Source organism: Mus pahari, chromosome 3 (assembly GCF_900095145.1).
Source record: "Mus pahari chromosome 3, PAHARI_EIJ_v1.1, whole genome shotgun sequence".
NCBI classification, from domain to species: Eukaryota; Metazoa; Chordata; class Mammalia; order Rodentia; family Muridae; genus Mus; species Mus pahari.
In genome coordinates, this window is record NC_034592.1 from 24,891,831 (window position 1) to 24,905,253 (window position 13,423).

The 13,423-nt window shown below is 35.6% G+C and overlaps 1 protein-coding gene across 6 annotated transcripts in view; it reads right to left on the reverse strand.

Annotated features, from left to right (window-relative positions):
- Strbp (spermatid perinuclear RNA binding protein) overlaps window positions 1–13,423 on the reverse strand; it is a 131,456-nt gene that overhangs the window by 61,981 nt on the left and 56,052 nt on the right. For all 6 annotated transcript variants that reach the window (XM_029536950.1, XM_029536948.1, XM_029536952.1 and 3 more), the window contains exons 3-5: window positions 11,838–12,058; window positions 7,338–7,503; window positions 2,207–2,351 (exon numbers count right to left, since the gene is read on the reverse strand). In XM_029536950.1, the coding sequence (XP_029392810.1) occupies window positions 2,207–2,351; window positions 7,338–7,503; window positions 11,838–12,058 (532 nt within the window). The remainder of the gene's footprint in view (window positions 1–2,206; window positions 2,352–7,337; window positions 7,504–11,837; window positions 12,059–13,423) is intronic.

Consider the following 13,423-nt stretch of genomic DNA (forward strand, 5'->3'; position numbering starts at 1 on the left):
GTAAGACATTTTCTCAATTAGTGATCAAGGTGTGGGGGGGGAGGTCCCCTTGTGGGTGGTGCCATCTCTGGGCTGGTAGTCTTGGGTTCTATAAGAGAGCAGGCTGAGCAAGCCAGGGGAAGCAAGCCAGTAAGGAACATCCCTCCACGGCTTCTGCATCAGCTCCTGCTTCCTGCCCTTCTTGAGTTCCAGTCCTGAATTCCTTGGTGATGAACAGCAATGTGGAAATGTAAGCCGAATAAACCCTTTCCTCCCCAACTGCTTGTTGGTCATGATGTTTGTGCAGGAATAGAAACCCTGACTAAGACAGTGGTTAATAGTGTTTCAGAAAGGCACAATACACTAAGAGCCAGTTTTCAACTCCTCTGAACCAAAACCAAGGTTTTAAAAACTTGGTTTAACAACAGGTTAAACTTGAGAGAATCAACACTGACAGCTATGACAAAATCCTACACAAAACCACATGAGAAAGAAAAAAGCTTCAAAGGGGTAAAGGAAGAAGCATATGCAAACAAACAACTCTCAAAACAAAAACAATGTTTAGTAACACCTACAATTACAAATGGCTACATAGAAATGGTTGGTTTCCTTCTATAGTGTCAAGGAGAATACAGCTTACCAGAATTAACACCTATCTTGATACACCAGAAATCAGAAATCTGCTGTTAAAAAAATTAAGCCATTTAAGAGACCAGTTCTTCTGAGATACTACAGACATGCTATATAAAGGATAAAGTACAGGCATTAAACCCAATTACAGATGGGATATACTTTAAATACAACTCAAAAACTTATCTGATTTTTGATAACTATACTGTTTCAGATTTCAGTTAGCCTCCTGACGCCATCATATACACACAAAAGCATTAAAAAAAAAAAAAAGGTGACTTTAATTCCAGGATCCTATGATTCATATCTAGAAAACAAACATCAAAAATCTACCATACAGTTATGTGTGCCTTTCTCTATCCTTATTAACAATTTGAAATAAACTACAAAAATGATCTATACTCGTTTCCACTTTAATGGTACTTATGATGATAAAGAGGTATACAACAACACATGCTAAAATTGGATAGATGAAAAAGAGCAAGTATCCTACTGGCCAGATATAGTGTCTCTAAATCATTATGAGAGTAGCCAGTTGGTAAAGAGTCCAACAAAGAGATATCACATGGCATGTTTCTTTGAATAGGACAAAGATACAAGCAAGTTAACGAGTTAAAAAACATTAAGAAAATGAAGCTCACCACATATTCACCAACTTCTCAAAATTTCCAACAGTTAATTTCTCATTCTACATTTATGAGGGTGACAATGTCATACACCAATTCTTTTAAACATATATCTTATTCAAACTGTTAATAGGGTTCAAAAGCTTCTCAAAAATTTACTGAAGGCGAGCAGATTGGCAAATACCTTTAATCCCAGCACTAAAGAGTTAGAGGCAGGCAGATCTCTGTGAGTTTGAGGCCATCCAACTCTACATGCTAAGGTTCAGGTCAACCAGGGCTATGTAATGAGACCCTGTCTACAAAATAAAAAAGTGTGTGTGTGTGTGTGTGAGAGAGAGAGAGAGAATACATATATATGTGTGTATATATATGTACATTGTATATTATATGTACATATTTAGATTACATGTCATAATATATATTACATTTTAAATCACATTTTAAATATTAAAAATTGAGTAAAATATATTCACTAATTCTTTTCCTTTGTTCTATAAGCCAAATCTACACACAATTAAATTTTACAAGGGTATACAATTATCAGATCAAACAGAACATGTAAGTGAGTAATTTCAAAATCAACAAAAATCGAAATAAAAAAAATTGAAAATAATTCTGATTTATACCACATTAAATCCTGAAATCTGACCACTAAGCCAGTATAATAGAGCAGGTTAGCTGATACCAATGACTTGAAGTTATACTAGATAAAGGAAAGCAGATTACCAAAATGGTAGAAAATTTAAAGCATAATCTTTTAAAAAGCCTACATGATAAACACAGGTATCTGAAACTGCAAAATATACTATGTAAAAACAAAACTTTAAAATATCATAGGTGGCTTACACAAGCAAATTAACTCTGTGACTTCCTAAATTCAAAGACATAGTTAAAACAGTACTGGAACAAAATCTATTACATGAACAAAACAAAACATAGATATGTATGCGTATATATATACACACATGTACCTCCATCCTTCTTCTCCAATTCGTCCCTAATTAGAGGGGAAGTAAGTATCACCTTCAAAGTCAGTGTTGGCTCTTTCGTGTTCCGAATTATAATGGATGCTTCATTTATACATTGTTCCACTTGGTATTTCTCTTCTGTTAGTTTCTGAAAGTCACCAAGATTTCAAAACCACTCAATCACATTAAAATCTCTAAACGGAAACATCTGTGCTAAGTTAGTGAACATTAACAATTAGTATCACTTTCCAAAGAGCATATAAGACCCACAACTGAAACTAGTTCCTTACTTTGGAGATAACTTCTCTTTCAACCTAAGCAAACTATCCCTCATAAAGGGACCATAATGTCAACCATGCATACAATTAAAATATTTAAAACCATTTTGCTTCCATGTAAAATACTGAGTAGCAGTGTTACAGTAAAGTGTAAATAAGTATATTTGAAATTATTACAGTAAAGTATTATATAAATATAGGCAGCTGAAATGCTCTCTGAAATAATAGTGCTGTTGACAGAACTACTTGCCAAGGATTTATGAATTCAGAAAATACAAATTTCTAATGTAAACCAAGAAAGTATGAATGAAAAACATGTCCATGTCCACTTATACTCACACAAAAGAATGAGTATAAATAGTTGTCTTGTATAATTAAAATAATCTCAGAAATCATTCCATTGAGACTTATTATGAAATAATATAACATAAACAGGGAATAATAATAACATAAACAGGGAATTTATATTGCAGGGCTTTAGCCTTCTCCCCCTTCCTTCTCCTCCTCTCCTCTTCCTCCTCTTCCTCCTCTTCTTGATTTTTTTGCTTGTTGAGACAGGGCTTCTCTGTGTAGTCATGGCTATCCTGGAATTTACTCTGTAGACTAGGTGGGCCTCAAACTCAGAGATCTGCCTGCCTCTTAAGTGCTAGGGTTAAAAGCATGTGCCACCACCATCCGGCTACACTGCCATTTTTTTAACATACAATGATATAACCATATAATCCTTGGGCTTTCATAAACTATCCAAAATCATAAATTGAATATTAGACATTAAGTATATAATTAAATAAATCATACAAAGCATTTTTTCCTTGCTCTTTTTTCTTTTTTTTTTTTTTTTTTTTTTTTGGTGGGGGTGGGGGGATAGGGGTGGGGAATGGATTCAAGAAAATATTTCTGTGTGTAGCTCTAGCTGTCCTGAAACTTGCTTTGTAGACTAGGTTTTAGCCTTGAACTCAGAACCAGCCTCTGCCTCCCAAGTGCTGGGATTAAAGGTGTGCGCCACCACACTGAGCACAAGGAATTTCTTAACGATCAAGCTTAATATATATTAACTGACATAAAATAGACTAAAGAAAATAATGTGAGTTATGTTCTAATAAAACTCAGTCATTTTTAAAATACCATTTTAATATTAAATACTTCAAAAAAAGCAAGAAAAAGAAACTCATTACACTAATGTTGAACAAAGTCAAAGAAAGAAAAGAATACACCATGAATGAAACAGCCAGAAGCGAAATAAACAACAAAAACTGTTCACAATCATTTTGCCAATGCGGGTGGAGGGGACATTAAAGTTATGTACTAGAGGGATAGAGAGAGATGAGTTTATAATAGAGTGCTGACCACACAAGCAAGAAGACTCAAATTTGATCCCAGTACTCACATAAAATAGATAGGGCTGGAGACCTGGCTCAGGGGTTAACAGTACTTGCTGCACTGGCAGAGGACAAGGGTTCAGCACACAGAGTGGCACACAACCATCAGTAACTCCAGTTCCAGGACACCTAATACCTTCCTCTAGTTCCTCAGGCATCACATATATGGTGCACACAACATAAAATACAAATAATAACAGGCACAGTAGCATGTGTATAGAATCCCTGAACCAGGAAAAATGGGTACAGATAGATGCCCAGGGGTTTGATGACCAGGCTGCCTGCCTCTCCTGATAGAAAGCCCCAGATCACATCAAGAGATTCTGTCTCAAAAAGCAAGGTGAAGAGTTCTTGAGGAAGAATAATACACCAAATACTCCTCTGATCTCCACATGTAAGTGCTTGCACAGACAGAGATACACACACACACACACACACACACACTCCTCTTTTTCTTTCTCTCTCTCTCTCTCTCTCTCTCTCTCTCTCTCTCTCTCTCTCTCTCTCTCTATTGGACCTGGAAAGATGGCTCAGTTGTTAAAACACTGTTCTTCCAGAGGACCAGAGTTCACTTCCCAACACACACATTTCTATAACTCCAGTTATGGGGATCTGATACCCTCAAACAAACATAAATGTAAGCAAAACACTAATGCACATAAAATGAAAGTAAATAGGTTTTTTAAAGATGTCTATTAGAAAATTAAAATTTTCAATTTTAACATCTATCAAAAGTCATAAATATAATGAGTTTGATCTAGACTATCTTCAAGCACTAACTTCAAAGATTACGGGGTTTGTCATCCTCTGCCTCCTTTGTTCCAAAAAGTTCTAAAATCACCCCGGAAAACAGTACAGAGAGAAAAAGATGTATTCCCATCTCCATTAAGATAGTAAATAACTCCTAGTCGGTCATCAATGGGAGGAGAGGCCCTTGTTCCTGTGAAGGCTCTAAGCCCCAGGGCCAGGAAGCAGGAGTGGGTAGTTTGGGGGTTGGGGGAGAATAGGGGATAAGTCTGAGGAGGAGAAACCAGGAAAGGAGATAACATTTGAAATGTAAACAAAGAAAATAATCTAATAAAAAAAAAGATAGTAAATAACTGAACTGTTCCTACAGTAAGTGTTCAGAAAAGGCATTTAGCCTGCAAGAAAGGTCCTATTAGAGATTATTTTACACACATACACATACAAAAAAACTAAACTAGTAGAGTGTAATAAGAAATGTGAATACTAAAAACTATTTTTGAAATATTACAATAATAATGCACGTGTGATTTGATATACACTTAGAGGGAAATGTGTGTACATGTACAGAACTTATTCTTAACATCACTGGAAAATTAAGATTACCACTAGATAGATAGCTGAGTGACTAAAGATGCTTGCTGCCATGGCTGACAACCTGAATTCAAGCCTCAGAACCTACATAGTAGAAAACTAAGGTTTGCAAGTTTTCTTTTGCATTTCACAGCAAGCAAATAAATAAATAAATAGTTGAGGAAGGGGTTATTTGTTTGTTTGTTTGTTTGTTTTTAAGACTTAAAACCAACGGCCAGATTATTTGAGAAAGGACGAGAAGGGAGAGAATAGCAAAAGAAGGAAATAAATAGATGAATAGGATAAAAGTACATGGTCGATATGTATCAGAATGACCTAATAAAATCTAACAGTTTATACAACGAATATACACTGGTTTTTGTCTTTTTTAACTTTATTTTTAAAACTTAAAAATAGGGCTGGAGAGATGGCTCAGCAGTTAAGAGCACTGACTGCTCTTCCAGAAGTCCTGAGTTCAATTCCCAGCAACCACACTGTGGGCTCAGAACCATCTATAATGGAAGTTGATAACCTCTTCTGGAATGTAGATGTATATCAAGACCGAGTTCTCATATACATAAAATAAATATTTTTTTTAAAAAAAACTAAAAATACAAAAAAAAAAATCACACCTAAATTAAATTATTCAAAACCAAAAACACTGATTTTTTTTTTAAGGTATCTTCCTCATTTAGAAGAAATACATATATAAAAAAAAAAGAAAAGAAAAAAGAGAGAGAGAGAAAGAGAGAGCTAGAGATGACAGAGTGGTTAGGAGCAATGGCTGCTTTTCCAGGGGATCCTGGTTCAGTTCCCAGCACCCACATGTCAATTTACAACTACCTTTAACTCCAGTTCCAGGGGATCTGACGCTGCCTTCTGGCCTCCAATACACGCAGGCAAAACACGCAACACATAAAATTTTTTTGAAAATACATCATTCTCAAGAATAAAGAAAGCAAGCATGAACAGACAAATGAGCATTCACCCTCTCAAAAGTTTAGACTTGTGGGCAGACATCTATTTCTGTGACATGGAAATGAAGACAGTCTGTGGTGGTTTGAATATGCTTTTAGCCCAGGGAGTGACATTCTTAAGAGGTGTGGCCTTGTTGGAGTGGGTGTGGCTTTGTTGGCAAGGAGAGCTTCCTTCTAGCATCCTGGAGATGTTAGTCTTCTAGTTCCCTTCGGAACAAGATGTAGAACTCAGCTCCTTCTCCAGTGCCACACCTGGCTAGACACTGCCATGCTTCCCACCTTGACAAGAATGGACTGGACCTCTGAACCTGTAAGCCTGCCCCAATTAAATGCTGTTCTTTATAATTGCCTTGATCATAGGGTCTCTTTACAACAATAAAAAACCCTAACTAAAACACAACATAAAATGAAAAATTACCAAGAAGCTACAATCCAATTAAGTACAAGTAACACATAAATGAAATGAAAGACAACGTCAGCTTCCTAATCAGTGGTGCACGCATCTCTAGGATAGACTAGCAAGGTCAGATTTAGATTAACTAGAGCACAAAAGTATGACATCAAACTTTTTAAACTCAACCCAATGTGAAATTTGGAAACTAAACAGGAATAGTGACTTCTCATAAACTTAGCAGATAGGTGACTTTAAATTAACTATGACTTGCAAGAAGATGCAACAAGTCAAACTGTTTGGCGTGCGAGCTTCACAAGCTGAGTTCAGAACCCACATAAATGGAAAAGAAGAAAACTGGCCTCACAAAGTGATCCTGTGGTCTCACATCTGGAAACACACACAAATTAATAAACTAAAAACTTTAACCAAATCTCCAATTTTTAAAAGTATCATTATGAAATTATCTACTGGGCCTTATTTTAATCTTTCAACTTTTGTCATATTTCACCAACTCTTCTAAAAGTTTTATAATACTAAAAGACATACATAGGCTATAGGTGGGGAGATGTAGAATCTCAGTAAGTTACATCTGAAAGGTTTAAGACTGTATGTTAACGGCCTTATTTTGGTAAACATATCCTGAGTATCATCACCAGAAATGTGGATTCCATGAACCATATTCTTTTTTTTCAAATCCTATCCCTGACTTACAAATTCTTGTTAACAGTCACCAAGGTCAATGTTTCTTAACTCTTTACAAATTCTCAAATGCAGTTAAACAGTACTTACCTGAATCTGAATAGGAAGGTTATCTTTTACTGTATTTAACAGGGTTTNCGTGGGTTTGTCTTTGCACATTAAGACTAGCTCCAGGTCCATATCATCTTTAATCAGCAAGCCTTTTGCAACCAAGCCAATCCTCATTACACCACACAATGTCCGGCCACCTTGATCCCTACAAATAAAAACCTATATTATTACTTCAATAACATATTTCCTAAGCTACAATTAATCATCACTTGGCTTCCTAAATACCTACATAAGTGGATAAACTATTATGTACACCCAAACATCCAAAAATTTACAAGGTAAAACTCAGATTTAAGGCTTACACATTTAAAGTTATTTTTTCCTAATGACTGAACATTATGACTGAATATTTTAATTCATTATGATACCTCTATTACTTACAAATCTCAAGAATATTGAAATCCCACAAACATTTTTCAAACTGTTCTTTTTAAATTTCCATAATTTTGAGAAGAAAAAAAAAAGACTAATGGAAATAGTTCCGTGGGTAAAAAGTTCTTGCCATGCAAACATGATGACCCGAAATCTAATCCCCACCAAAAAAAAAAAAAAAAAAAAAAAAAAAGCTCATTACAGCAGCCCATGCCTATAATATCAATACTGAGGAAGCAGATATGGAAGCATTCCCTGGTGATTGTTGGTCAGCCAGTCTGAGAGACAGACAGACAGACAGACAGACAGACAGACAGACACACACACACACACACACACACACACACACACACACACACACACACACTCTGGCCCCACCATGTGAAGCATATTCACCATGACCATGTATTCGTGCATGCATATATACATCACACTCCTACAACCCCCACCACCACCCCAACACACATTCTAAATAAACTTATTTTTAAAAAAGTAATATGTTAGTTGGCTAGATAGTAGATAGCTAGATGGGAGAAGGGGGTGTGCTTTAGAAGCAGTTAATTCAAAGTGAGGTAAATTGAGAAAAAAAATATATGGAAGTGCAAGGTAGACAGGAAGTTATAAATAAGTTGCCACTCAGAGCCTGAACCATCTTGAAGATTCAATAAACCTTAAACCTATAAAGACAGTGTAAATGGGGATATAGATAAGTGACCCAAGAATGCAGGCAACCATTAGAATCCATCAGTCATTATACATTATTTCTTACTCTACTGCCTATCCTCTTTGGCTCCCTAATGTGTATAGTCCCTTCTCCATAATCATGCCCAAACTTTGCCTTCAAACTACTCTGCTAAAGTTCTCAAATTGACTATTTCAATAAATCCTTCTTTACCAGTTTTATACCTCTACTACCTTTAATCTACTACATATAGAATACTGCATAATCTCGCAAAACCACAATTTTGGATAATATCCCACATTTCCCGCCATGTCCCTGTGAACATTTGGACATTCAACATTACCAATACTTGACTTCTTTGAGCCTGCTTCCCCACTCATAAGACAAGACTAATCCTTTTCTCATATAGCTGTTCTAGTATAATTTAATGTAAGCAATAAACTTTGAACTTTGGCAGGGCACAACATACATTAAAACATCAGTAAGCAATTGCTGTTTCTTTAAAGATTTATTTATTTTTATTTATATGCGTATACTGTAGCTGTCTTCAGACACACCAGAAGAGAGCATCAGATATCATTACAGATAGATGTGAGCCACCATGTAGTTGCTGGGAATTGAACTCAGGACCTTTGGAAGAGCAGTCAGTGCTCCTAACTGCTAAGCCATCTCTCCAGACCCAATTGCTGTTTCTTAAACAGTCCCTATATTTACTTCACATCTACGCCTTTGCTTTTGCCTGCACTGTTACCCACCAGATCCTCTGAGCCATTTCCAAATATTACTTCCTTAATAAAGCTATTTCTTTTTCTTTTCTTTAAGACAAAGTTTCTTGGTGTGGCCCTGGCTATCCTGGAACCAAACTAGCTATGTAGACCAGACTAGCCTTAAACTCAAGAGATCCACCTGCCTCTGTCTCCCAACTGCTGAGAATAAAGGCGTGTGGCAACACACCAGGCTATAAAAAGCTTTATCTGATTACTAGAAACAGCAGCACTTTATCTCTCCCTGCTCTGTACTTTAATTTACCTAGATGAAACTAAAGTACAGATACTAAAATAAAATAAAGTACAGCTCAATAGCAAAGCACTTAACTAAAATGCTCAAGTCCATTCACAGCATAAAGAGGAAGGGCAGAAGGGAACCTGAAGGCACTTTTGCCCTTTCCCCTCTCCCCCCTCCCCCCACCCCAGTAATCTTCAAGTTAAAAGTTCATTAATAACTCTGAGTTAACTCTCTCCATCAGCTAATGTGAAATGGTGAAAATTTAGTAAGTAAAATATAAGCATAAAAAGAGAAACAATAACAGACTACTTGATTTATTGAATCTAATTCAAAAATAATATGGAATAGCAGTTGGTGCACAATAGAAGTAGACATTGTTAGCTCACTCATTAAAATTCTAAATTATAATAATGGTGTGTTTGATCTTATTATCATCTACATGTAAATGGCAGCGTGATTGAGCAGGAAAACTAAGTCCAAATTCAAAAGTACTGAACTTAATGAATTTGAATATAAAAGTTACTGGAAAACAAGCAAACTAACATAATTACTTAAGACAGTAGTAATATTCCTAGTGACATAAAGTCTGAGACCTGTTGCCATTGATTTGACTTTGGAGTCAGTTGGTAAGAGAGCACAGACAGTAGCTGTGCAAAAGTGCCTAGTCTCATGTATTTACACTCTTTGGAGCACAATAGACCAGGAGCCCAAATACCTGGTTTACAATGAGTAAAAACAGATCTAGTCTGTACTCCTTGAGTTCAGTCATGTAAGAAAAATTACAGACAACCTTGAAAGGAAAAAAAAAAAAAAAATCAGATGCCACCAAAGATAAACTTCTAAGAAATATATACTCAAAATTAATAAATAGTGAAGAACATGTTGTATATATGTGTATATGTATAAAACCACAATTTTCCAAAATTTTGAAAAAGCAACAGAAATACAATTTAAATCCGGAAACCATTAATGATCTAACTTGCACAGAAACTATTATACAGAGCAATCCAAGTATGCAGTAATACAACCACTGGAAAATATCATTAATTAGCAATTATCATTTTAAACCATCAAAGTTGAGAAAAACTGAGTACTTACAAGAACCTACAGTCAATTGCCATGCTCTTCAGACGCTCGCTGTTTATCTTGGAGATGAAGGAAACGACTGCACTGTCTTTCAGTACAGACCATCTATTCATCGTTCCTCTCTTACTGTTCCTTGTCTACTTAACACAGTAATTTGTAGACAGAACTGAAAGCTAGAAGGAAATTCTGAAGCCTCTATTTTCCACTTACATTAAGTCATAGTTAATGTAATGTTTTAAAACCTATAAGTACGGGATAACCAATCAAATAAACTTCATTTTCCAAAGTAGGTATAGAGTTACTCTAAACACAGTAACAGTGCTCAAAACAGTACCTCCACACTGGCATGACATAAAAATCTCATGATCTAATTGCATGCAGCACTGTGGTTTCAACTTATATATAACTAGTATTGCTACCCCACAACACTTCTGTTGTAACTGTTAGAGGCTCTGGCTTCTTCAAAAAATACACAAAATGTCTGTAACTAATATGCAACAAAGATGGTGTATGTCCTGTGAATTTACAAGGTAAGTATAGTTAGTGCTGCTAGTACATTGTCCTATAATCTTCCTATTCCGTGATTTCAAAATGTTTACTAGAAACAATATTTTTTGTTTTGTTTTGAGACAGGGTCTCTTTTGGCTGTCCTAAAGCTATGTAGAGGAGGCTGCCCTCAAACTCAGAGATCCACCTACCTCTGTCTCATGCTGGGACTAAATGTGTGTGCTACCATGCCTAGCTAGAAGCAGTATTTTTTGTTTGGTTGGTTTTTTGTTTGTTTGTTTGTTTGCTTTTGTTTTTTTCGAGGCAAGGTTTCTCTGTGTAGTCCTGGCTGTCCTAGAACTCACTCTGTAGACCAGGCTGGCCTCGAACTCAGAAATCCAAATCCGCCTGTCTCTGCCTCCCAAGTGCTGGGATTAAAGGCATGCGCCACCACCCCCTGGCCTAGAAGCAGTATTTTTATGACTTCCTCTAGAAGCAGTATTTTTACGACTTCCTTAAAATAAAAACCATTACTACTTATTTTAGAATTAAGAGGCGGAACCAACACAGAAAATGATATAACTCTCAGAAATTAGTATACTATCAAAAGAGGTCCTGAAAGGATTATCTTCTTTTTTTGATGCTACTCATTACTTCTCCTTGCTTTCCTATAGAATTTAACTCAGAAAACATTAAAAAACAAAAAAACAAAAAACACCATGAGACATTTACTACCTTGGTTATATCACATATGGTAAGATTCAAAGAACAGCAAGCACATCACCAACTCAATCCAGAGGATCCATAAGCTTTTGTAGACAAATCTTGACAAAAGCTTCAACACTCACTTGGAATAGTTTTCCACAGCCTCATCTTTCTTTACTTCTGTCTCCCCCTCAGGTTTTGTGCCTTTGTTTGTTTCNTCCAGCCAATCTGAGACATGTTTAAGAGCACATTCAACNNTAGACACCATATTTTGCACAGCTTCAAGTTCCTCTGGAGATGGATAAATTGTTGAATGTTTCACCATAACATGGCGATCATCATTGGCAAAAGATCTAATAGATCTCTATCAAAGGGAGGAAAACAAAAGAAAAAAGAAAAAGAATGTGACTTCCTAAAGATACATGTATTTTTAGTCAACATAACACCAACTGATAACCACTCTAAGGCAGTTAATGTTCAAACAATAATCATGAATGGGAAGTAGAGTTCTATTTTATTCAAATAGCATACTCCAAAACAGGAGGTATTTCTCATGGTAGGATTTATATAAGTCACACTGTAAACACTGTAAAGACCATATAATATAGTAATAATCAAGATACAAATTTATAATATGTACTATATAACAATAGAGAAATGTCTAGCATTTGACACCCAAATCTTTGGTAGAATCCTTTGACCAAGCAGCATTCTAAATTTCATAATAGGGAAAATACAAATTCAAAAACAATCAACTTATCCAGCTAAGTTAACATATGTATTGCATTCATATCAAAATCACTAAAAATTTATTCAAATAAGCTCCAGATAAACATATTTAAGTATTAAAATAATTAGACCAGAAGAACTATACAAAAAAAAAAAAAAAAACCAGAAAAATGATCACACAAATCTTAAAACTCAGAAGCAGCAATGAAGGAAAATGAATCAAATTATATTAAAACACAAAATTTTTACAAACATCTAAGCATAAATCTAAAAAAGAATAAATATAAACTTCAGAAAAAAAATTTGTGTGTGTGTATATATACACACATACATATATGTATGATGACATTAAGTCACAGGGCTATAAAAACTACAATTATAATAAAGCTGTATTCTCCTAAAAGCAGGAAATTCACCAGAAAAGCAAAACAAATCACCATGTATTTTTTTCTTTTTTTTTTTAATTGGTTTTTTCGAGACAGGGATTCTCTGTATAGCCCTGACAGTCCTGGAACTCACTTTGTAGACCAGGCTGGCCTCGAACCCAGAGATCCACTAGCCTCTGCCTCCCAAGTGCTGGGATTAAAGGAGTGAACCACCACCACATAGGTCAGCAAAGTGTTTTTAAAAGCAAATGAACATTTAAAAAACCAACATCATATTTGCTAAACAATACATTTCAAAATAAACTGATAATTACAATTTTGTGCTTTTTCTCCTAATTTATAATGTCTTTTAAATCCTCTCATTTACTTAAGGGGGAAATTTATAGAGTACTCTCTAGGACCAAAATATAAAGGGGAGAAAAAACATCAAATTTCACCTAGGCAGCAGGCCAGTGAGATGGCTCAGCTGGTAGAAATGCTTGAAACCAAGTCTGACAGCCTGAGTTTGATCTATGGAACCCACATAATAGAAGAAAGAGACCCAATTTCTCTCACCTTCATACACATACCATGACGCGCGCGTGCGTGTGTGTGTGTGTGTGTGTGTGTGTGTG